Source organism: Macaca mulatta, chromosome 8 (assembly GCF_049350105.2).
Source record: "Macaca mulatta isolate MMU2019108-1 chromosome 8, T2T-MMU8v2.0, whole genome shotgun sequence".
NCBI classification, from domain to species: domain Eukaryota; kingdom Metazoa; phylum Chordata; class Mammalia; order Primates; family Cercopithecidae; genus Macaca; species Macaca mulatta.
In genome coordinates, this window is record NC_133413.1 from 43,596,478 (window position 1) to 43,621,773 (window position 25,296).

The following is a 25,296-nucleotide window of genomic DNA, read 5'->3' on the forward strand; positions in this document are numbered from 1 at the left end:
GGGAGTTAAACTCTACTTAACTAATACACTCCCAAATCTTAATGCTTTGGTTCCCAGGGCAGTGAGACCAAGAATGTGATGGAATTCAGAAAAAGGGACCCCTGAGAAACAGCTGTTGACCAAACAAGCAAGGGCAGTGATATAAGAACAATAATAATGCCATCACTTGTATTCTAAAAGCATCTTTCTCCAGAAAGTTCACAATTCTGTATAGATATATAGTATTTACTGTCGTTTTTCCTTTGTGATTAAAAAAATTAAATTTGTTCTCATTAATAATGTATCTTTTTGGCCAGGAGCAGTGGCTCATGCCTATAATCCCAGCACTTTGGGAGGCTGAGGTGGGCGGACCACCTGAGGTCAGAAGTTCAAGACCAGCCTGTCCAACATGGGGAAATCTCATCTCTACTAAAACCACAAAAATTAGCCAGGCATGGAGGTGCACACCTGTAATCCCAGCTACTCTGGAGGCCGAGGCACGAGAATCGCTTGAACCTGAGAGGCAGAGGTTGCAGTGAACTAAGATTACGCCACTGCACTCCAGCCTGGGCAACAGAGCGAGACTCTGTCTCAAAAAATAAAAATAATGTATGGCTGGGCCAGGTGTGGTGGCTCACGCCTGTAATCCCAGCACTTTGGGAGGCCGAGACGGGCAGATCACAAGGTCAGGAGATCGAGACCATCCTGGCTAACACAGTGAAACCCAATCTGTACTAAAAATACAAAAGATTAGTCGGGCATGGTGGCAGGCGCCTGTAGTCCCAGCTACTTGGAAGGCTGAGGCATGAGAATGATGTGAACCTGGGAGGCAGAGCTGGCAGTGAACTGAGATTGCGCCACTGTACTCTAGCCTGGGCGACAGAGGGAGACTCCATCTCAAAAAAAAATAATAATAACAATAATAATAATAATAATGTATGGCTGCCCACAAATATTTTGGCTGTTTCTATTTGCTGTGTCTATAATTTCCATTAACATCTTCACTGAGAATATCTGGAAATTGCTGTGGCTTGTCACTTTCTTCAGCTGTATAGGATCCTATTTTCTGTATCCTCCTCTTCCACTTTGGGCAGTAGCTTTTTCCTTCTCTTTCGATGTAACTTCATGTTTTACTTGCCTGAATTCATGTTAGTATGTTCATCTTGCAATTTAAAACATCTAAGCTTGCCTGCAAATTCTGTCCACAAACTTCATCCTCCTGCTATCACGATCTATGTAATCCTCTTTTATCTGTGATCATTTTAATGAATCGCATTCCATTTATATGGCTATCTTATTATTTCTAAAACACTTCTTGACAGTGGGTGCACATCAACCAGATGTTCCTGATTTTTCTCTTCATTCTGCATAATGTAACTGAAGACCTCTTTTCTACCACTTTCCTGAACTTTACAGTGCCAAATGATCAACACTTTCACCGAAAGTTTGTGTGTTGCTTTGGCATTTCTTTTAATAACCCTTCTCTACATAGTAGAAATATTTTTCTGCCAACTCATTTCCTCTAGAAGTGTTTTTGTCTAATGAATATTAGTTGTAATCAAAGATCTTAGAAGTGAAAGAGGTCCCTCAATTTTTTGGTCTGTCCCTCTGTCTTCAGGCAGACACATATTATTCTTGTGTAAAAGGTAGTGTGACTAGCCAGGCGTGGTAGATCACTCCTGTAATCCCAGCACTTTGGGAGGCTGAGACAGGTGGATCACTTGAGGTCAGGAGTTCGAGACCAGCCTGGCGACCATGGCAAAACCCCATCTCTACTAAAAATACAAAAATTAGCCAGGTGCGGTGGCACGCATCTGTAGCCCCAGCTACTGGGGAGGCTGAGGCAGGAGAACCTGGAAGGTGGAGATTGCAGTGAGCTGCGATCACGCCATTGTACTTCAGCCTGGGTGACAGAGTGAAAAAAAAAAAAAAAAAAAAAGGTGGTATGACTGATGGCTGGGTGTGGTGGCTCACTCCTGTAATCCTACTCCTGTAATCCTAGCCCTTTGGGAGGCCTAGGTGGGCAGATCACTTGAGGTCAAGAGTTCAAGACCAGCCTGGCCAACATGATGAAACCCCATCTCTACGAAAAATACAAAAATTAGCCAAGTGCGGTGGCACATACCTGTAATCCCAGCTACTCAGGAGGCTGAGGCAGGAGAATTGCTTGAACTCGGGAGGCACAGGTTGCAGTGAGCCAAGATCACACCACTGGACTTCAGCCTGAGGGACAAAAGCAAAACGTCATCTAACAACAACAACAACAAAAAGGTGGTGTGACTGAAATCCAAAGTGACTCATTTAAGGTCACACCTCTATTAAGTAACGAAGCAGAAGCCGGGATCTAGCTCTCCAGTGGAGGAGCTGGGGAGATTGGAGACGGTGATTGGACCCAGAGAAGGGAAGTTTTTAAATCAATAAAGTACATAATCGGCACTTGTGTAGAGACGTTATCTATGCTTGGACTCAAATCTGTAACACTTAAGGAATATTAATAAACATCATTGAAAAGCTATTTGGTAATGAGAATTATGGAAGAATAGGATTGTGCTCAAAGGCCACTGTTTCAGTCATCGAATGCTACATAACAAACCACTCCAAAACATAGGGCCTAAAACAACAACAATACTTATTTTGCTCACAAATCTGCCATTTGGGCAGGGCTCAGCAGAGAAGCTCATCTCTGCTGCCTTCATCTTAGCTGGGACAGTTTGAAGCCTCAGAGCTGGAATCACCTGAAGGCTCATTCAACCCAGACATCTGGAGAATGGAACAACTGGGGTTCTGGGGTTCGTCCAGTAAGGCTCCCCATCTCTGCCTGGCATCTTCATAAGGACTCTATTGCACAGCAACTGCAGGCTAGCCAGACTTCTTCCACATCAGCCCGCAGCTCTCAAGGGATAGGGCTCCAGAAAAAAGAGCCAAGTGGGAGCCACATTGCCTTTTATGACCTAGTCCTGGAAGCCAAGCAGCATCACTTCTGCCAAATTCTCTTGGTCAAAGCAGTTAAAAAGCTCTTTCCTGATGGAAAAGGCAAGAACAGGGCCAGGCACAGTGGCTCATGCCTGTAATCCCAGCACTTTGGGAGGCTGAGGTGAGCGGATCACTTGAGCCTGAGTTCAAGACCAGCCTGAGCAACATGATGAAACCCCATCTCTACTAAAAATACAAAAAAATTAGCCAGGCATGGTGGTGCACACCTGTAGTCCCAGCTACTCATGGGGGCCGAGGTGGGAGGATCACCTGAGCCCAGGGAGGTCAAGGCTGCAATGAGCCGTGACCGCCCCACTGCACTCCAGCCTGGGTGACAGAGTGAGACCCTGTCTCTAAATAAATAAAACATGAGAACATAGACCCCACCTCTTGATGAAGGCGTGTCAGTGTCATATGGTAAGAAGGGTATGTGGGGTGAGATCCATGTCAGAACAGCTGTGTTTGGGAAACACACTCTGCCAAACCAAAAACAACAGGATGCCCAAACCATTGAAACACAACGTTGAAACAGACCTTGAAATGACCACTTATTTGCCACTCACAAAATTCATTTTGTAAGACCCAGTTCAAATGTCCCTTCCTTCTGGGAATCCCATGCTGATACGCCCCAGCTTACACATCCTTTGTAAAGACGCCCACTCTCTCACTCAGCTTATTCTATTGTCATTTTTAAAACAGGATTGTAATCAGGCAGGTACAATCATCCTGTATTAGCCAATCATTTTACTAGTCAATCAATATGACATCACAGGGCAGCTTCACAAAGAGCCCTCAGACTGATGGAGAAGAGACACTTTTAGGGAAGCCAGAAGCAACGCTTTGCACAGAAAATGCAGGACAGCAAAGAGAAAAGAATCAGCAATTCAGAGAAGAAAAACTGGATCACACAAAGATGGAAAAAATATATAAATATACAGACATGGGTTTTTTTGCTTTTCCCCTCCAGAAGCTGAGTTGAAAGCATTGCCCCAAAGCAGTGATTCTCAAACCTCACCTGCGTCAGGGTCACCGGGAGGGCCTGGGTCTAGCGAAATACCCTCAGTGTTTCTGATTCAGTGGGCCTGGGTGGGGCCTGAGAATCTGCATTGTCGCGGAGTCCCAGGCGATGCTGCTGCTGGTCGTCAGATCCCAGGCTTCAAAAACCACTAGCCACTTTGTGAGGCAGAGGTGGAAGGATCACTTGGGTCCTTGAGTTCGAGACCAGCCTGGCCATCATAGGGAGACACAACTCCCCTCCCCCGCCCCGCCATAGTTTTTTATTTATTTTATTTTATTTTATTTTTATTTTTATTTTTATTTTATTTTGAGACGGAGTCTCGCTCTGTCGCCCAGGCTGGAGTGCAATGGCGCGATCTCGGCTCACTGCAAGCTCCGCCTCCCGGGTTCAAGTGATTCTCCTGCCTCACTCTCCCGAGCAGCTGGGATTACTGGCTAATTTTTTTTATTTTTGGATTTTTAGTACAGACGGGGTTTCACCGAGTTAGCGCGGATGGTCTTGATCTCCTGACCTCGTGATCCACCCGCCTCGGCCTCCCGAAGTGCTGGGATTACAGGCATGAGCCACCGCGCCCGGCCTCATAGTTACATTTAAAAAAAAAAAATTAAAAAGTTACTGGGCGTGGTGGCGCTGGCCTGTGGTCCCAGCTACTCCAGAGGCTGAGGTGGAAGGATCGCTTGAGCCCGGGAGGCAGAGGTTGCAGTGAGCTGTGATGGTGCCACTGCACTCCAGCCTGGGCACCAGAGCAAGACCCTGTCTCAAGAAAGATAAAAAAGAATGTACTGGAGATTCTGAAGGCACCGACCATAGTGACCACAGCTGAAACCCCGCAAAGACGGAGGAACCCAAAGAGCCACGGGAGCTGTGGGTGGAGACGACCCAAGAGGCTGCTGCGGCCAGCTCTCAACAGCACACTTCTGGGTGGGACCCCCCGGGGCGGACACCTCCGCTCTCCTTGGCCACGGTACGGGGCGCCCCCTCCCGACGCTCGTGAGTAGTGCAACCCGGACTGCAGACCCGAACCGCCGACCCAGGTGGGCGGGGCCCACCCGGACCAGCCTCCAGCCGCTTAGTGTCCACGGGTTGCTGGGACTGCGAGCAGCCGCGAAGACAGTCCCCACCCCTCGGGTGGGCGGGCCCAAGAAGACCGCCCCGCTCTTTCCCCCCGCGCCTTGACTGGTCAATCTCGCCCGTGCGCGATGACGTCCTGCCTAGGCGGAAAGTTTCCGAGAGTAGCGCGGGAGCTGAGAAGTTGGAGGCTCGGGTTCATCTGGGGAAGGCCTTGAGCAGTTTGTTCCGCTGTCTTCCTGCTTTCAGGTTCCCCGACTGCGTCCCCACGAACTCCCCGTCCTTACCGGTTGCTGCTGTGGAGTGCCTCGCTGTCTCCCAGGTCCCCGAGTGAGCGTCGAGTGGGACCTCTGTGGCGAAGGAAGGCCTGTGTGGGTGGCACTAAAGGTAGAAGGGGAGGGGAATGTTGGCAGTTTCCCTGCGACCCCGGGGACTTTGCTCGTCCCCGCCATCCACTTCCTTAGGCCTTTGGAGTCGCCGACTGGTCTAATGTCGCCGGGCCTTGTGGCTCTGGGAAATTAGCATTGATTAATCCTCCTAACAATTTTTATTTTTATAGAGACAGACTCTCCCTATGTTGCCCAGGCTGGTCTCGAACTCCTGGGCTCAAGGTATCTTCCTGCCTCGGCTTCCCAAAGTGTTGGGATTACAGGCGTGAGCCCGGCCAGCTCCCAACAATGTTAAGTGCCTGCTAGGAGTCAAGCACTGTGCTGAGCGCAGGGGCTCCCCAAGTCGTTGCGTCCCCAGTGCTTAGTGCCAGGCATTGAGCAGAGGCGCGATTCATATGTGAACTGAAACGAACCCCGTCCCTGAGGAACAGGACCTCTGCTGGGAAGTCAAAGAAATGAATAGTGATTGTATGATGTGATAGGTGGTCAGTTCCTGGTGGGCAGTAATAAAGGGGAGGATTGTTTGAGAAACGGATACCTGACCTGAGCCTTGGAGGAAGAGACAGATACTAGAAAACTAGAGTCCCTGCGTTCTCTCACCACTTGCTAATGGGCCTCTACAACCGCAGGAAACCGCAATAAACCTTTCCCTTCTCCAGATAGATGTCTATTCTTGCAAATAAATAGAAAATGCATTGCAGAGTATTGGTTCTTTCCTTCTCATTAGGTTCCTGGTTTCAGAGAAGATGACCGAAGAACTGGATTTCCTGGGACAGGACTCTGATGGGGGTAGTGAGGAAGTGGTCCTAACTCCTGCAGAGCTCATTGAAAGGTTGGAGCAGGTAAGCATCCCAGACCGAATCCCTTTGCTCCAGTCAGCCTTTTTATTTAGTTCATCTGTGAATATCAGGGATCACAAAATGAGGAAATGGAATTCAGGGCTTATTTCAGGAGAACAGGGACTGGATCTTACCATCTACATGGAAACGGGAAGCAGGAAGGACATCCTCTGTTAGAGACCTCATCATACCAAACACAGCATTCCCAAGTGGGGTCAGTAAGTGACAGCTTTGGGCACATTCAGTGAACAGTTCACAGAACAAGATCCACGTGATATTTTCAGGGACTGTAGAGGTGTGGTGGGACTGCTAACTTCTTTACCTTAGTCCCTTGAACATCTGCTGTTTCCCTGGAGAATGCCTGTTTAGCAAGAAAATGCTAAAATGCCCGTAAGGGATAACTGGTCATATTCTTCCTTTTTCTCACATGTTTTTTTCTTGAGTCATCTGCTTTCCATATGTCCACGGCTTATCTAAAATCCTTTCTGAAATATTTCTCCTTTTAGTTATAATAGCTCTGACTTATTGCATATTTCCCATGTGCCAGTAACTGTGTTCTTTACACTTATATCTCATGACGCTCTGGTAACAGTTCAGACTATGTGGATTTAAATCTGTCTCTGACACGACTCTGTTACGTGATGTTAAGCAAGTTGGGGAGTTTGTCTCAAGCCATTGCTTGACTATAAAATGGAGATAGTAGGGCCGGGCACAATGACTCAAGCCTGTAATCCCAGCACTTTGGGAGGCTGAGGTGAATGGGTCACCTGAGGTCCAGGAGTTCGAGACCAGCATAACCAACATGATAAAACCCCATCTCTGCTAAAAAACAAAAATTAGCCGGGCGTGGTGGCGCATGCCTGTAATCCCAGCTACTCAGGAGGCTGAGGACGGAGAATCACCTGAACCTGGGAGGCAGAGGTTGCAGTGAGCAAAGATCCCACCACTGCACTGCAGCCTGGGCAACAAGAGTGAAACTCCATCTCAAAAAAATAATAAAATAAAATTGAGATGATAATAGTGTCTCCTTCCTAGAGTTTTGGGTTGATTAAATGTGGAATTATAATTGTGTACTCAGCATGCCGTCTGACACGTGGTAAGCACTCACTAGATGTGAGCTGTTCATAGTAATTATCCTTACCCTCTTGCTCTAACTGCCCCTTTCCAGAGCTCTCTCATGTTTGCGACTTTAGTATTCTTCATTCTTCCCTGCCATACATGATACCATGAATGCCAAAACCGAACTAAAATAATTTTTGAATTATACCTTATATGATGATCCTTACTATTTAGCACTGATTCTTAATCTGTTTTTATATCACAGACCTTTTTGAGAAACTGGTAAAAACTCTGGTCTTTCATCCCGGAATAACGCACACATGCACCCATGCAGAATTTTGCATATGACTTCCAGGGCATCACAGATCCCCTGAAATCCACCCACAGACCTAGTTTGTGGAACAGCATAAGAGTTCCTTGTTCATTAGGAAAGGGTTCATTAAACAAAAATCAAAAGGCACAAAGCATAAAGGAAAAAAGGGATACATTCCTGGAGTGCAGTGGCATGATCTTGGTTCAGTGCAACCTCTGCTTCCCAGGTTCAAGTGATTCTCCTGCCTCAGCCTCCTGAGTAGATGGGACGATAGGCTTGCGCCACCATGCCCGGCTAATTTTTGTATTTTTAGTAGAGATGGGGTTTCACTATATTGGGTTTCGCTATGTTGGCCAGGCTGGTCTCAAACTCCTGACCTTGTGATCTGCCTGCCTTCGACTCCCAAAGTGCTGGGATTACAAGTGTGAATCACTGTGCCCTGCCTGTTTGTACTTCTGGATTAGAGTGAAAAGACAGGCCACCATGCTGGGAGAAGATACTTGCAAAATGTTAATATGTAGCTGACACAAGATGATTATCCACAGTACATAAACAACTCTTTCAGACTGCCTAATACAGACTGATACCTGGAAGAAGAAGAAAACAAGATGGCCAATAAGCATATGAAAAAGATGTTCAACCTTTTTAGTGATCAGGAAAATGAAAATTAAAATCATGAGATATCATTTCATATCTATCAGATTGGAAGAACTGAAAAACGTGAGCAATGTAAAGTATGGCAAGAATGTAGAGCAGCTGAGCGCAGTGGCTCATGCCTGTAGTTCTAGCAACTCAGGAGGCCAAAGTGGGAGGTTCGTTTGAGCCCAGGAGTTTGAGACCAACCTGAGGATCATAGCAAGATCTTATCCCAAAAAGAAAAAAATTAAGAATATAGGGCAGGCCAGGTTCGGTGGCTCACACCTGTAATCCCAGCACCTTGGGAGGCCGAGGCGAGCAGATCACCTGAAGTCAGGAGTTCAAGACTATCCTGGCCAACATGGCGAAACCCCATCTCTACTAAAAATACAAAAATTACCCGGGCGTGTTGTCACGCCTGTAATCCCAGCTACTCAGGAGGTTGAGGCAGGAGAATCTCTTGAACCCAGGAGGTGGAGATTGCAGTAAGCCGAGATCACACCACTGCACTGCAGCCTGGGCAACAGAGCAAGACTCCGTCTCAAAAAAAAAAAAAAAAAAAAAAGTAGAGCAATTTGCACACTTATATACTGCCATGGGATGTAAATAGGTATAATCACTTTGGAAAATAATTTGTTATTGTCTAGTAAAGATGAAGGTGCACATACCTGTGGTCCAGTAATTCCACCCCCAGGTACATACCTAGTGAAAACTTCCGCATATACTCTAGGAGACATCTACTATATTTTCACACATTGCTTGCAATAGTTAAAAATGAAAATAACCTAGATAACCATAAATAAATAGCATTGAGAAAATATACCATGTACAGTGGAAATAACAGTGAAAATGAGTAAAATAACTCCTGAAACAGCATGAATAACAGGAACATAATGTAGAACAATAACAACCATAAAATATGAGCTGCCAAAGAAACTTTATGTAAAGTTCAAACTTGCAAAATTACTGTTCAAGGCAGAGCCACCACCCTTGGGTGATGTGGCACACTGCTGTGCCACAGATGTCTCAGTGTGGACCCCTGCACCTTCCAGGACAGCCAGAGCCCCAGGCTGGTTGCTTTTTCAAGTGAGCATCATTGGGGTCCTTGAAAGGCAGCTAGAGGATGGGCGGCGGGGGGTCTGACAGCACCGCTGTGGCTTGCCGGTGGTTGAGCTAGAGTAACATCTCATGCCTGATGTTCCAGTGCAGTGCCCTGAGTGCAGCCAAGGAAGTGACCCACCACCTGCATGGCTGCCACAGCCAGATCCTGTCTCTTATGCTGTGTGATACAGCCAAAGGGACAGCCTGACAGGACCACTGATGAGAACAGCTTTGGGAGCATATATAGGATACCCTTTAATACCTGTAAAAAGTGATTTAAAAGTTATTACCTGTAGTGCAGATTTGCTCATTTTAATGATTGTTTTAGTTTGCTATGGCCGCAGAGCAAAGTCCCAAAGACTGGGTAGCTTAAATAGAAATTTATTTTCTTAATTCTAGAGGCTCAGGTCAAAGTGCCAGCATAGTTGGCTTCTTGCCAGGCCTCTGCCTTAGGCTTGTAGGTGACCATATTCTCCCTGTGTCCTTGCGTGGTCTTCCCTCTCGTGTGTGTCTGTGTTAAAATTACCTCTTATCAGGACACCAGTCTTACTGGATTATGGCAACTTAATCACTTGTTTAAAGGCCCCCATCTCCAAATATAGTCACAGTCTGAGGTCCTGGAAGTTAGGTAGATTTTTGAGGGGGGACACACTTAAGCCTGTAGCAATAATGAACTGATTGGTATTTAGAATTTTGATCAGGGGCTAGGCACGGTGGTTCAAGCCTGTAATCCCAGCACTTCTGGAGGCTGATACAGGGGGATGTCTTGAGTCCAGGAGTTCGAAGACCACCATAGGCAACATGGTAAAACCCCATCTTTATTAAAAAAATTTAAAAAGTAGCCAGGCTTTGTGGTATGTGCCTGTAGTCCCAGCTACTCTGGATGCTGAGGCAGGAGGATCACTTAAGCCTGGGAGGTCAAGGATGCAGTGAGCCATTATCGTGCCACTGTGTGACCAGAAACCAGATGTAGCCATTTCAAGTGTAAAACCTGATTTAAAAAAAAAAAAAAAAAAGATTGGATTTTGATACAAGTTTCTCAGTAAAAATTTTGGAAAGATTTATATGAAAGTTTTATACTAATATAAACTTCCACCTAATGTTTTATACTTTATCATCATAATTTCATAATATAAATGAAGTGGTCCCCAATGGTACCCCAGTGTACCAGACAAGCACTATCACTTTCTTTGAATATCCTGTCATGAACAGTTGAGAGGTATTCTATAGAGATATGAACAAATGTAGTGAAACCATAAAGGAAATTCAACACGAAATTCAAGCTAGTGATTACCTCTGAGGAGGTAGGGACACACAGGGACTTGTCACTGTTCTCGTAGTTTGTTTGTTTGTTTGTTTGTTTGTTTGTTTGTTTTTGAGACGGAGTCTTGCTCTGTTGCCCTGGCTGGAGGGCAGTGGTGTGATCTCTGCTCACTGCAACCTCTGCCTCCCAGATTCAAGCAATTCTCCTGCCTTAGCCTCCCAAGTAGTTGGGATTACAGGCGTGCCAAGCCCGGCTAATTTTTTGTATTTTCAGTAGAAACGGGGTTTCCCCAGGTTAGCCAGGATGTTTTGATCTCCTGACCTCATGATCCGCCCACCTCGGCCTCCCAAAGCGCTGGGATTACAGGCATGAGCCACCACGCCCAGCTTGTTCTTCTAGTTTTAAAAATTATTCAATATTTGGCTGGGCTCAGTGGCTCACACCTGTAACCCCAGCACTTTGAGAGGCCAAGGCAGGTGGGTCAGTTGAGGTCAGGAGTTCAAGACTAGCCTGGCCAACACGTGAAACCCTGTCTCTAATAAAAACACAAAAATTAGCTGGGCATGGTGGCACATGCCTGTAATTCCAGCTACTTGGAAGGCTGAGGCAGGAGAATCGCTTGAACCCGAGAGGCAGAGGTTGCAGTGAGCTGGGATCATGCCTCTGCTCCCCAGCCTGGGCAATAGAGTGAGACTGTCCCTCAAAAATAAATAAATAAAAATTATTCAGTATTTAATAAAAATCAGTCAAAAAGAAATACTGCTCCTAATAAGCCCGTCAGAAAATACGATGTTTTCCCATGCATTATGCAAGGTTTTGTTTGTTTGTTTCAGTCTGCAGAACTGTTGCAGATGCTCAGGCTCTGCACAAACACTTATGACAGTGGCCATGCCCAGCATTTGGTAATGTGTCTTGATGGTGATCATGGAGAGAAGCAGACACTCAAGGACATCAGAAAAAAATAAGTTGAGCCTGGTCAGCATATAATTCTGAGCTATGCTAAAACTACATTTCCTGTAATTGAAAGATAAGTGTAGCTTTCGTCAGTCACTTAGGGATATTTCAGTTCTCTAAGCCTTAGAAGTCTCTAAAATGAACCAAACAGCTGGGCCTGAGTCATAAATTAGAGCTTTAACCTCTGGCTCCAAAACTCCATAATAGATGAGCGCCTGTTTCTATTATGATCCTGTATACTTTGGGGCCATTAGTAAATTACTCAATCTGTATTTTTTCAATCAGATGAGGATAACTATATCCATTTTCTCTGCGATATGATGATGATGAATTAAAAACATTTGTGAAGTGCTCTGAGCTTCAGGAATAAAGAGCTGTGTGGATTGGTGGGTTGTTGCTTTCTCTCTAAATAGACATGGGGTGGTGCTCCCTGGGAGGAAGGAGCTGGTGGAGTAACAGTGTGCCTGGGCTGCCTGGCAAAGCCACGGTTTGAACACCAGGTGGTGTCACTTTCAGCACCAGGCGTCATACTAACTGAAGTAAGCAAGGGTTTGTGTGAGTGTCAGTTGAATAGAAGGTTATGAACATATCCTCCCAACTAAAACAGGACATGAGAAAGCAATTGCTAAACGTAGTTTGTCTTCAAAACAGCTTCAGTGTTTCCAGTTGGTGGGCAGACAGTTTTCTCGCCTGCACTGTCCCTGGTTATTGTGGGACTTGGGCTGACTCACAAGGTTGTTTAGCTCTGTGGTGGATGATGCTTGGTTTTTCTGGCATTTGTCTTTTAGGCCTGGATGAATGAAAAGTTTGCCCCTGAGCTGTTGGAGAGCAAGCCTGAGATTGTAGAATGTGTCATGGAACAGCTGGAGCACATGGTAAGAGTCGCTTGTCTTGGTCTGATAAAGGAGCAGAAAGGTAAAAGCATTTGATGAGCACACTGAGAGCTTGCAGTCTGATAGCAAATCTGTTTTGTTTGGCTCCAACCCACAGTCCAGTTCTTTAAAAAAAACATTGAATTAGTTATCTATGTTTATCAAGCTTGAGAGTTCTTGTAAATATCTGGATATTGGCTTCCCATGAAAAGTCTAAAATCCTGCATTTCTGCATGAGAACAGTTGACCAGAGCAGTCCTATGAGAGCTGCCCATCCATGTACTCCCTGCTCCCCACAGTCCCTGACTACCCACCCTTCTCTTGTAGCCTCCTAACCTGGCCCCTGCAGACATTTGAGTTTGTGGTCCCTGGCCTAGATTATCTAAGTCTAAATCGTTGTCAACTTCAGAGAAGCTGTGAAATGTGGATATTTCACAGTTTCTCAGCTGGTGTTTTAATACTGCTTTTTAGGCCCGATGGAAGTTTCTTCTGTGTGCTGTATTATCTCCCTTACAATCGGACTGGAGTTCTTCTGGAACCCTCTGGCTGAACATATTCTATTCAAATGGTCATTTTCTAAAAGTAAATGACTATTGTTTGCACTTTATACAATGATAAAATAAAATGAAAACTCACATGATATTTTTGTTTTCCTTGGACTGAAACATAGTCTGGGTCCTCAACGTTGCCAATGATGATGGTTGAACATCATGTTTTTTATAAACCTTAGTTTCTCATTTAATAGGAAGAAAATCTCAGGAGAGCCAAAAGGGAGGACCTGAAGGTCAGCATCCACCAAATGGAGATGGAGAGGATCCGCTACGTCCTCAGCAGCTACTTGCGGTGTCGCCTCATGAAGGTTTGACGTGGAGATACCTGGAGGCATTGAGACAGCGCAGTCTGTAAAGCAGAATGAATGTCCTGGGGAGAACTTGGACTGGGGCCCAGGAGGGTGCAGGACCTGAAGACACTGCTGAGAGCCCAATATCAGTGTAGCTAAAGTGTAAGGAGAGCAAGAGATTGCTCCGCAGAAGCACAGAGAGGCATGTGTTGCCCACTGCGGGAACACCGCACACATTTTTAGTCTGTTCACCTGCTGAGTGAATGGTGCCCCCTTGCATTACAGCATGGCGGTGCTGAAGGGAGAGTCGTTGGCGTTGGTGAATAGGGAATGCTGACTAGAGGAGAACTTGTTTCCAAAATTATTTTGCCTGTCAGATGGCCAGCGTCAATGTCAAATGAACCAGGATGACTTACATTTGCCTACAGCTTTGTGGCTATCTAACTTACAAAAATGAAATTGCAGGCTAGGTATGGTGGCTCACACCTGTAATCCCAGCACTGAGAGGCTGAGGAGGGTGGATCACCTGAGGTCAGGAGAGTTTGAGACCAGCCTGACCAACAAGGTGAAACCCCATCTCTACTAAAAATAAAAAAATTAGCCGGGCGCGGTGGCGGGCACCTGTAGTCCCAGCTACTCAGGAGGCTGAGACAGGAGAATTGCTTGAACCCAGCAGGTGGAGGTTGCAGTAAGCTGAGATCGTGCCACTGCACTCCAGCCTGGGTGACAGAGCGAGACTCCACCTCAAAAAAAAAAAAGAAAGGAAAAGAGATTGCAAAAATTCCTATTTTATAACCCTGAGAAATTCCTACTTCCTTGACATTTCATTTGGTTCTATGTGTCTCTTTAGTTATTACAAATAAAATAAATTATCTCTTCTACACGAGAATGCTTCAGCTATCTGAAGACTGCCCACAGTCTCCTCGAAGTCTTCTCTCAGGCACACATTTTAGCCATTCAAACCATTTACTCTCCTGGTCTCTAAAAGGGTTCTTGTTTGTCTTTATCCTTCTTAAGTTACACTATCTAAAACTAAACACAGTATTCCAGTTGTAGTTTGACCAAGTTTGTGAAAAACAGCCTGATCATTTCTCTTATTCTGATTATTAAGCTGGTAGTAATGCCAACCACATCACATTAGCATATTTATCACATTAGCATATTGACAGGTACGCTGCCTGAGCTCATTCTTCACTCACATGGATGCTAACCCCTTTTAATATGATAATTATCCCATCCAGTCATTGTCCTCTACTTGCACGGCTTAGGTTTTGGCTCCTTAAGTGTAGGGCTTGATACTTATTCCTCTTAAACTTTATCTTATTAAACTGGGCCATTTCCCTTGTCTCTGGATCCTGATCTTGTCACCTAATGTATTAGCTGTCTCTTAATACTTTATGTCATCAGCCCCCTTGTTTTTTTATTTGCTGGGTTGTGTGTGTTTTGTTTTGTTTTGTTTTTTGACGGAGTCTCGCTCTGTTGCTCAGGCTGGAGTGCAGTGGTGCGATCTCAGCTCACTGCAACCTTCCCCTCCTGGGTTCAAGTGATTCTGTTGCCTCAGCCTTCCAAGTAGCTGGGATTACATGCCCCTGCCACCATGCCCGCCTGATTTTTAGAAGAGACAGGGTTTCACCATGTTGGCCAGGCTGATCTCGAACTCCTGAGCTCAGGTGATCCACCCCCACCTCAGCCTCCCAAAGTGCTGGGATTACAGGCATGAGCTACTGTGCCCAGCCCACATAAGGTTTTTGATGACCAAAAGCTGGTGATGACCAGCCAGGGGGCAGTGGCTCATGCCTGTAATCCCAGCACTTTGGGAGGCCAAGGCAGGTGGATCACCTGAGGTTGGGAGTTCAAGACCAGCCTGGACAACATGGTGAAACCCCATCTCTAAAAATGCAAAAATCAGCTGGGTGTGGTGGTGGGTGCCTGTAATCCCAGCTACTCAGGAGGCTGAGGCAGGAGAATCACTTGAACCCGAGAGGTGGAGGTTGCAGTGAGCCAAGATCGCACCACTGCACTCCAGCCTAGGCAACACAATGAGATTCCATCTCAAAAATAAAAAAAAATAAAAAACCTTATGTGAATATTAATTAGACTGTGTTAAGGATCTCTCACCAAAGACTTCCTTACAGTTTGACATCTACCCATTGAGTCAGCATTCTTTGTTCAGCCACTTAGGAGTCTCCCAATCCAAGCTGTCCCCCAGCCCCACATCCACAGCTTGCCTGCAAGGGTGTGTCAGAGATGTGTCCCGTGTCTTATGGTGTGCCTCTCTACCCACACTGTCCCACCTCCAGACCACACGTCCTTCCTCGGGAGAGTTGTGTAAACCCTCTTTACGTTAACCACATCCTTGTCTTTGACTTTTACCAACGTTTTCATGAAGATTTTGCTTTATCCTCACAGATAGAGAAGTTTTTCCCTCATGTCCTTGAGAAGGAGAAAACCCGGCCCGAGGGGGAGCCTTCCAGCCTCTCCCCGGAAGAGTTGGCCTTTGCCAGAGAGTGAGTGAGTGAGCTGTCGGCATGGGGCACCTGGCTGGTTCAGCATGAGGCCTGTCCCCGAGGGCTGTGCGCTGCTGCCTGCTAACCTTGGACGTCCATCAGCTGTGCACACCACAGCAGTTTGAATCCATGTCTTTCAGGTTCATGGTGAACACAGAGACCTATCTGAAAAATGTCGCCTTGAAGCACATGCCCCCTAACTTACAGAAGGTGGACCTCTTTCGGGCAGGTAAACAGGACATTCTCCCTGCAGGTGGCCCACCCATCCTCAGGTGTCCCAGGGTAGGATCCTCTCTTCACTGTTTTTACCCAAATATGGGAAAATAAGTATGTAGATAAACAGAAAGGAGAGGAAGGGTTCTGGCTAAAATCCAAAAAAATAACAGAAAGCAGATCCAATGGTAGTCATTTGAGCATTGCTTCCGTGTTCCCTGGGGTGAGCTGAGCCCCGTGACTGCACTGGTGCTTGTAGACTCGGGCATGGAGCTGCATTCGCCTTCAGTAGCTAGCCATTTGCTGAGCCTCTGCGAGGTGCTGGCAGCCCCGAGTACCAGTGCTGCAGAGCCCACGCCAACATTGCCCCTGCTCTGAGGGGCTGGCGGTCTCTTCCTCACAGGTCCCAGAATGCGCAGGGCCCGCCTAGCTGGAGGGGAGGGCTGAAACAGGAGGCTAGGGAGACCTCCACTGAGTCCCTGTGGCCTTGGAAGAGGGAGCAGGTTGGAGGGTATGGAAAGACGAGGGAGGGAAGCCAGGGAAGGGCAGCTTGGCCGGAGCCCCTCCACGGGCCTCTGCACCAGCTCCTGAGGGCTGCTGAGCAAGGAAAGGGAGGTATAGGTAGAGCCTTTAACCGTGGATCAACCCACCGGGGGCCCCTGGCTTACAGGATAAAGCCCATGTTCCTCAGTGTTTCACGGTGCGCCAGATCCAAGCAAGACTGCCTCAGGCAAAATTGCCACACCAAATCAAATGCCCTCCAGGGGTCTGGAGCCCGCCTTGTCTACAAGCTGAGCTTAGTGTTCCAAGGCCACGAGCTCCAGTGCACCCAAGCCCTGGAAATTCATCTCTGCCCAGCCTGTGCTGGGGCTGGGGGCCACACGGCCACCCCTGTGGTGATGGAACAAGGTCTTAGTCCCTTTGGGCTACTCACAGTTCTGGAGGCCGGGAAGTCCAGGATCCAGGCCCCGACAGGTTCAGTATCTGCCGTGGGCCTGTTCCTCATCGATGACGCCTTCCATATGTCGCCACAGAGAAGGGAAGGGGCAAAGGGCAAGGGGCAAGCAGACTCTCAGGCTACTTCCGTAAGATCACTAATCCCAGTCTCTGTGTCCTAGTCCCCTCCCTCCCGCCGCCCTTTTTTTTTTTGTTTTTTTATTTTTTGAGACAAGGTCTTGCTTTGTTGCCCTGGCTGGAGTACTTTGACGCTGTCATAGCTCACTGCAGCCTTGAACTGCTGGGCTCAAGTGATCCTCCCACCTCAGCCTCCCAAGTAGCTGGAACTACAGGCATGTGCCACCATGCTTGGCTATTATTTTTAAAATTTTTTTGTGGAGACAGTATTGCTATTGTTTTCTAGGTTGGTCTCAAACTCCTGGCCTCAATTGATCCTCCAGCCTCAGCCTCTCAAAATGCTGGGATCACAGGCATGAGCCACTGCCTGGCCTAGTCTCTACTTATAAGACACCAGTCAGATTGGATTAGGGCCCACACTTTCACTTAATTGCCTCTTTAAAAGCCCTGTTTCCGAATACAATCGCATGCTGAAGTATTGGGGGTTAGGGCTTCAACATATGAATTTTGCAGGGACACAGTGTAGCCCATAACACCAGCTGCAAGTCAGACCCATATCAGACTTGTGAAACCCTGAATTGGTCATTTTGCTGAGGCTGCCTGAGGAAAACAAAAGGCCCAATCCGTGTCCAGTTCCCTCCCTGGTCAGCCACTCTGTCTGCATCTTAGAAGAATAGGAAAGGGCTGGACTCCTATCTAAACCCTGAGTGTGCCATACCTCCCAGCAACTTTTCCTTTGTTGACTTTGTTGGCCGAGCATTTCCTGATCACATTATTATTTTCCTGGCAGTTCCCAAACCAGATCTAGATTCTTACGTGTTTCTGAGAGTGAGAGAACGACAAGAAAACATACTGGTAGAACCAGACACAGATGAGCAGAGGTGAGTGGCGTGCGTCTTTCACAGTGGGCACATTCCTCCCAGTGGAGGGCCAGCCGAGCTCTACAGGCGAATATGTTTCCCTCTTTTTCAGGGACTACGTGATTGACCTGGAAAAGGGCTCACAGCACTTGATCCGATACAAAACCATTGCACCTCTGGTTGCATCTGGAGCTGTCCAGCTAATTTAAAACTAGGCATAAACAGCCAGGCATGGTGGCTCACGCCTGTAATCCCAGCACTGTGGGAGGCCGAGGCAGGCGGATCATGAGGTCAGGAGTTCGAGACCAACCTGACCAACATGATGAAACCCCATCTGTACTAAAAATACAAAAAAATTAGCCGGGTGTGGTGGTGTGCACCTGTAATCCCAGCTTCTCGAGAGGCTGGGGCAGGAGGATCGCTTAAACCTGGGAGCAGGAGGTTGCAGTGAGCCGAGATCGTGCCATTGCACTCTAGCCTGGGTGACAGAGCGAGACTGTCTCGAAAAAAAAACAAACTAGGTATAAACTCATGAGGTCAGGGGATCAAGACCATCCTGGCTAACACGGTGAAATCCCATCTCTACTAAAAATACAAAAAATTAGCCAGGCATGGTGGCAGGCCCTGTAGTCCCAGCTACTCGGGAGGCTGAGGCAGGAGAATGGCATGAACCCGGGAGGCAGAGCTTGCAGTGAGCCAAGATCGTGCCATTGCATTCTAGCCTGGGCGACAGAGCAAGACTCCGTCTCAAAAAAAAAAAAAAAATGGCATACACAGGAATGAAGACCTGGAACCCTAGAGAAAATACTAGAAACCCCTCGTATTACCTTGTGCCTGAGGACAATAATAAAGTAGTTCACTAGGCATCAGACATTCCTCATCAGTGCTGTGGGTCACAGGCGTGAAGAGGAGCTTGAGGCAGGATTGCTCGTGTTGCCGCACGTCCTGTGTGCCGCTTTAGCCTGTGTCAGTAGATGGGGCCATTGCTCTGTTTATTCTGTATGCTTGGCGGAGCAGCAGAGGCTCTCAGCACGCCTTTTCCCTTTGTAGTATTTTCTGAGCTAAGGAAAGTCAGGTAGAGGTAGTTCATAAGAAGGCATCACTGCCTGTGATCGGGGCTGCATTTAGCCCTGACCTGATAATGGTATGAGAGTTCATTTAGCCTTTCTGCTGGGAAGATTGTAAATAGATTAAAGAAAACAGCTGTGGCCTTCTCCCATCATACATCATTAGACTGTGTGAACTAACATTTTAGAACCTCTAATATTGGACTTAAAACCAATTTCTGTCATGCTTAACTGAAAATCACAACTAAACCAATAAACCATTATTAAATTTCCATTCTGTGGCAGAAGGCACCTCTGGACGGCTCCCGGCTTGTAGTCTAATGAAGTATGTGCTCCCTGCTGTTAACCCGCAGCCCTCCCCAACTCTCCAGCGGCTTTGCCAGGCCAGCCTCCGGGCCATCTGGCTGTCCTTGGCCAAGGCACTGTTAACAGAGTGACGTTAACCATCCTGTATTGTGACCTCTGTGGCCGCTTTTCTGGTTTAAGTCCTTCACTTTTTCAAGAGGAATGGATGAAATTAACCTAATATGCATGCAGAGTTTCACAGTGATGCTGGAAGGAAGGATGTATAGGCAGTGAATGAATGATCGTTCCTTGAAATGCGATAAAAAAACAACCTGCATTCCATCTTTTCTTCCTGGATGAAGTTGGCAGATTTCCATTTGCAGGATATGGGCTGCGAGAGTAATCAGGGTAACATTGCTGTCATTTCCAAGAGAAATCAGTAGGGGAAGGCAAGGGAGGTGTTTTTTTTTTTTTTTTTTTCTTTTTTGTTTTTTGAGACAGTTTCCCTCTTGTTGCCCAGGCTGGAGTGGCAGTGACATGATCTCGGCTCACTGCAACCTCCACCTCCCAGGTTCAAGAGATTCTCTTGCCCCAGCCTCCTGAGTAGCTAATGCACATCACCACACCCGGCTAATTTTTTGTATTTTTAGTCGAGATGGGGTTTCCCATGTTGGCCAGGCTGGTCTCGAGCTCCTGACCCCAGGTGATCCACCCACCTCAGCCTCCCAAAGTGCTGGAATTGAGTCACCGCACACGGCTTGGGGAGGTTTTATTTTTTGACAAAGGTATTTGATACTCGTGCAGTCCCTTGTTTTTTCCAGTGTCTTTACCGCCTTAAGCTACTCATTAAACAAATGTGCATTGAGCACACAGTGTGCCAGGCATAGTTCAAGGCACCAGTGCCTTGAACCAGGAGTAAGACATTCAGTCCCTGCTTGGATGGAGTGAGAAGTGCCTTGCAGAGAGTTAAAGAGTTAGACTTACCGGGGACACTGGACTGGGTGGTCTGGGAGGGTCTCACTGGAGAGACAACATTTAGGCTGAGATCTGATTAACAGGAGGCAACTGCAGTGTAGAGGTCAAAAGGGAGGGTGTTCCAGGCAGAGAAGACAGCCTGTGCAAAGGCCCTGAGGCAGAAACAAGCTCTGCTTGAGGTCAGCCTGGCTACAAAGCCCAACTCAAAATAGAAAGTAGTACAGGATAAGGTCTGAGACAGGCTGGGCCCAGATCTTATAGAACCTTGTTAATAAGGATCCCATTTGGTCTTCCACAGTCCTGAGAAGCAGGCAGGGCTAATGGGAAACAGCAAGTATTTAGTGGTAAGCCTGAGATCAGAACCCAAGTCTCCATTTCCTAGTCACATTCTCCCTGTAGTGCTAAGCCCAGAGACCTGAGCTGTTACCTAGAACAGTGCTTCCTAAGCCTTAATGTGCTTACCCATCCCCTGGAGCTCGCCTTAAGATGTAGGTTCTGCCGGAAGCCCAAGTTCGTTTAGTATGTCATGGTTAATTCAGAGTAAAATCAAGAGTTAGTACCTGATTTATACCTGTTATATAAAGAGACATCTTCACTGTATGATCATTTTGTCACTTTTCAAAAGCGCTTAATTCCTGTTCAATTGAAAATGTTTCAAGAACAAACCTAATTGGTCATATTATTGACATTGCACATTTGTATATGTATAAATTTTTGCAAATTAAGAAAAAAAAAAAAGATGTGGGTTCTGAAACAGGGTGAGGTCCAGGATCCTGCCTTTCTAAGGAGCTCCACGTTGTGCAGTTGCTGCTGGCCCGGGGACCACATTGAGTGATGGCCCTATGTCTTCGTGCCTCCAGCTGCTGCCCTGTACGTGTCCGACTGCATGAAGCCCTTTACATCCTCTAAAGCCACAGTAAATTGCTCCATTTCCTAAGTTATCTCTTCAAGAAGACTGGTTTTGATATGTCATTTTTAAATAAAGGAGAAGTTGAATTTCAAAACCAAGTGGAACAGGAAATGATGTGACTTGGTTGACATTGATGTTAACATTTGGTTCATGGTGAGTGTTTTGCTTTCTTGTTAAAAACTCGCCGCCAAAAGCATGACAGAACATTTTATCAAATGATGGCATCATCCTTTACCATAAGTTTGCCCCTAGTAAGACAGCTCTTCCTGAGACGTGCTTGCAGGTCCCTGTGTGGGTTTTCCCACCGCAGTCATCATCCGTCATCTGTGATGAAGTTTGATGCGTTTACTCCATGCTCATGCCGCAGCAGCCAGCCTGGCTTTGACATCGCCCTCAGAGGCATCAAACTTTCCCAGCTGCAATGTACAAGAGTTAGCCAGTAAGCTTGCAGAGTGCTTTGGTGTTTTTTTTTTTTTTTTGGTTTTTTTTTTGAGATGTCGCCCTGGCTGGAGTGCAGTGGTACAATCTCAGCTCACTGCAACCTCTGCCTCCTGAGTTCAAGCGATTCTCCTGCCTCAGCCTCCCAAGTAGCTGGGATTACAGGTGCACGCCACGACACCCAGCTAATTTTTGCATTTTTAGTAGAGATGGGGTTTCACCATGTTGGCCAGCCTGGTTTTGAACTCCTGACCTCAAGTGATCTGCATGCCTCGGCCTCCCCAAGTGGTAGGATTACAGGTATGAGCCACCACACCCAGCCGCAGAGTGCATTTTTAAGCAAACACATCATATGTCAATTCTTCATATAGTGTCCTTTAAGTAATTTATCTTGGGAAACCAAATATCCCATTTAGAATTCTGTAAGAACTGATTTTTCTCATGTATCTAATCAACTAGCTATGAAAGCCCTCTCGTTATATTGTCCAAAAAACCTTTGTTTTTTAAAAAAGCAAAATCACTATTCTGTACTTATTTAACAGATTTGGTTTCAAATAGCTTGGCTATTTCCGAAAAATCGTATTCATTCCACGGCTAAGAAACAACTACTGGTGTACAAAGAGATGTACTGGCCCAGGCTTGGTGGCTTACACCTGTAATCCCAGCAATTTTGGGAGGCCAAGGTGGGAGGATCACTTGAGCCCAGGAGTTCCAGACCAGCCTGGGCAACATAGTGAGAGACTGTCTCTACAAAGAATAAAACAATTAACCTGGCTTGCTGATGTGCATCTGTAGTCCCAGCTATTCGAGACGCTGAGATAGGAGGATTGCTTGAGCCCAAGAGGTTGAGGCTGCAGTGAGCTATGATTGCACCACTGCAATCCAGTCTAAGTGACAGAGCAAGACTGTGTCTCAAATATATGTATATATATATGAGATTTTTTTTTTTTTTTTTTTTTTTTTGAGACGGAGTCTCACTCTGTCACCCAAGCTGGAGTGCAATGGCATGATCTCGGCTCACTGCAACCTCCGCCTCCCGGGTTCAAGCCCAGGTTCAAGTGATTCTCCTGCCTCAGCTTCCTGAATAGCTGGGACTACAGGCATGTGCCACCACACCTGGCTAATTTTTATATTTTTAGTGGAGACAGGGTTTTACCATGTTAGCCAGGCTGGTCTCAAATTCCTGGCCTGAAGTGATCCACCTACCTTGGCTTCCCAAAGTGCTGGGATTACAGGCATGAGCCATGGCATCTGAGATCCCCCTTTTAGAGTCGAGATACCAGACTCCTTTGCTGAAGGCCACATCACTTCTAAGTAGAGGAGATGTGATCAAACCCCAGTGAGGCCAGGGCACCTGAGTACATCCTTTTCATCTTACCGTAATCTTTCTTTCCACAAAAGAAAAGAAGATCCAAAAATGTTTTCGGCAACGATAGCTTCACTGGAATGAGTTCTCATATTCCAAAAAGACTCATTTGAGGGAATAACCACTACCATTCACATTGCTTTAGAGGAGGTGGCATTTTTCTCAACATAGTTTTCTGTTTTAACCAGGTCCTATTCTACATAACACAATGCTGACAAATTCTGCCTAGCTTGTTAAGGCAAGGAAAACCACTTGAAATAAAGCCCGCACACAATTAAACCTAAGTCTTGCTTCTTGTCCAGTTCTATTAGTTTCTATGGAAATAAGAATAAAAGTAAATGACTATTTTTGCCTCTAAGGAATTTACAATTAATCCTGAGAAAATGTCTTAAAGTGTAAACCTAAAAGTATGAGATTCTTTGGTTCAGAAAAAGATTTTCCTAACGGCCAGGCCTAGGGTTAAGAGGAATTTATTTTCTTGGGTTCAGAGATTTGCATATGAGTGTTTTAAGCCTCTTAAGTGGCTTAAAACAACTTGGGACCCAAAGTTGTTGCCAACTCAAATGTAAATGTCTTTAAACTTCAGATTGCTCCTTCTGTTATCACTGAACCTATAATTTTCCTTAAACAGAATTCTGACCATTTCATTGCCTCTTAAAAAGCTTCAGTGGGCCAGGCACAGTGGCTCATGACTGTAATCCCAGCACCTTGGGAGGCAGAGGTGGGCGGATCACCTGAGGTCAGAAGTTCAAGACCAACCTGGCCAACATGGTAAAACCCCATCTCTACTAAAACTACAAAAATCAGCTGGGCATGGTGGCAGGTGACTGTAATCCCAGCTACTTGGGAGGCTGAGGCAGGAGAATCACTTGAACCCAGAGCTGGAGGTTGCAGTGAGCCAAGATCTTGCCATTGCACTCCAGCCTGGCCTAAAAGAGTGAAACTCCATCTGAAAAAAAAAAGCTTCAGTGGTTACCTATTGCCCACAGAAAAGGAAACAGTAAAGGAGATTAATATTTATCTGTGTCCTGGACAATAGGCAAATTGCTTTCCACAAATTATCTCGGTTAATCCTCATAACGACCCTGTGAGATAAGCGCCAGCTCACCACAGTACCCCAGCTTCCTGGTCAAATTATCCTTTCTCTTTCCCTAAATATTTTATAATCTCTTTTTTAATACCTACAGTTCTACTATTTTATCTTTGTTTAAATCCCACCAAATTCTTTGGGGAATTAAGGTGTACAAGTTTTCATATGAGAAACACTGGAGTGATTTGGGCACACACAGCTTTCTGGTCGGCCTGAAATCTCACTTCCAGAATAGGTAATGAAAGTAACAGTGAGAAATGGCCTCTCCCACACCCAGCTTCACGTGTTAAAGCGTGTGCCGTCCACTCCCAGTTCTGTTTGCAGATGTGGCTGCCCTCAACCTCCGGACGAGTGATTTGGCCCTCAATCCGGGTGAGACTGTAGCAGTCCTCCCTTGTTTGTGTAGAAGATCATCAACTTTGCCATCTTCTGGAATCTGAAGCTTTCTGATCTCCAGTCAACAACGTAACATGTACCCTTTGGGTCCTCTTTAGTGAGGTCATGAGTAGGCTGCTGCCCACACTCTTAACAGTTTAACAACTAACACAAGAGAGAGCCTAAGGGCTGTTTCGTTAGTCCATTTCTCTTGGTTCTCCAAATTTTTTTTTTTTTTTTGGAGACAGAGTCTCGCTCTGTCGCCCAGGCTAGGGTGCAGTGGCGTGATCTTGGCTCACGGCAACATCTACCTCCCAGAGTTCAAGCAATTCTCCTGACTCAGCCTCTGGAGTAACTGGGACTACAGGTACATACCACGATGCCCAGCTAATTTTTGTATTTCTTGTAGAGATGGATGGAGTCTCACCATGATGCCCACACTGGTCTCAAACTCCTGAGCTCAGGCAATCCACCCACCTCAGCCTCCCAAAGTGCGAGGATTAAAGGGTGAGCCACCACGCCCAGCCGTCCAACTTTTACTTCTGTATCAAACTGGATCCCATAAGTCAGTATTTCTGGATAAATGTATTAGTTCTTTGCTTTTAGCAAAGAGACAGCCATGTGAATAACATTTCCATGTTTTCTGAAAATTACAACTGAAGGTATTATCAATTACATATCCATTGTTTCTATATAAGAATCCCTGTAATAAATTTTTCTCAGAATTTAGTGCAAGTAAAAGTTTGTATCTTCAAACTTTATGGTTCATTTTATCAGACAAATGAGTCCTATGTGTTCCCCTTCCCGGCCTCCCTACCAGGAATTCGGAG

The 25,296-nt window shown here is 46.2% G+C and overlaps 1 protein-coding gene across 7 annotated transcripts; it reads left to right on the plus strand.

Moving 5' to 3' along the window:
• The first annotated feature begins 5,042 nt into the window (after positions 1-5,042).
• On the plus strand, positions 5,043-25,051 carry GINS4 (GINS complex subunit 4). 7 transcript variants are annotated; one of them, XM_015145231.3, is made up of 8 exons: positions 5,043-5,425; positions 6,155-6,269; positions 12,382-12,468; positions 13,211-13,324; positions 15,716-15,813; positions 15,954-16,042; positions 17,891-17,981; positions 18,073-19,476. In XM_015145231.3, exons 2-8 carry the CDS (start codon positions 6,174-6,176, stop codon positions 18,167-18,169), a joined length of 672 nt encoding a protein of 223 aa, XP_015000717.1. In that variant the 5' UTR covers positions 5,043-5,425; positions 6,155-6,173; the 3' UTR covers positions 18,170-19,476. The 7 variants fall into 7 exon arrangements, with proteins under 7 accessions (XP_015000717.1, XP_077798606.1, XP_015000720.1 ...); XM_077942480.1 differs by lacking the exon at positions 18,073-19,476 and adding an exon at positions 24,876-25,051 and having other exon boundaries at positions 5,045-5,425; XM_015145234.3 differs by lacking the exon at positions 18,073-19,476 and adding an exon at positions 21,045-21,295 and having other exon boundaries at positions 5,045-5,425.
• The last annotated feature ends 245 nt before the right edge of the window (positions 25,052-25,296 follow it).

Coding starts and splice junctions, on each gene's coding strand:
- GINS4 (XM_015145231.3), top strand. CDS start 6,174: ATGACCGAAGAACTGGATTTCCTGGGACAGGACTCTGATGGGGGTAGT. Junction 6,270..12,381: donor TCATTGAAAGGTTGGAGCAG/GTAAGCATCCCA, acceptor TTTGTCTTTTAG/GCCTGGATGAATGAAAAGTT. Junction 13,325..15,715: donor TGCGGTGTCGCCTCATGAAG/GTTTGACGTGGA, acceptor TTATCCTCACAG/ATAGAGAAGTTTTTCCCTCA.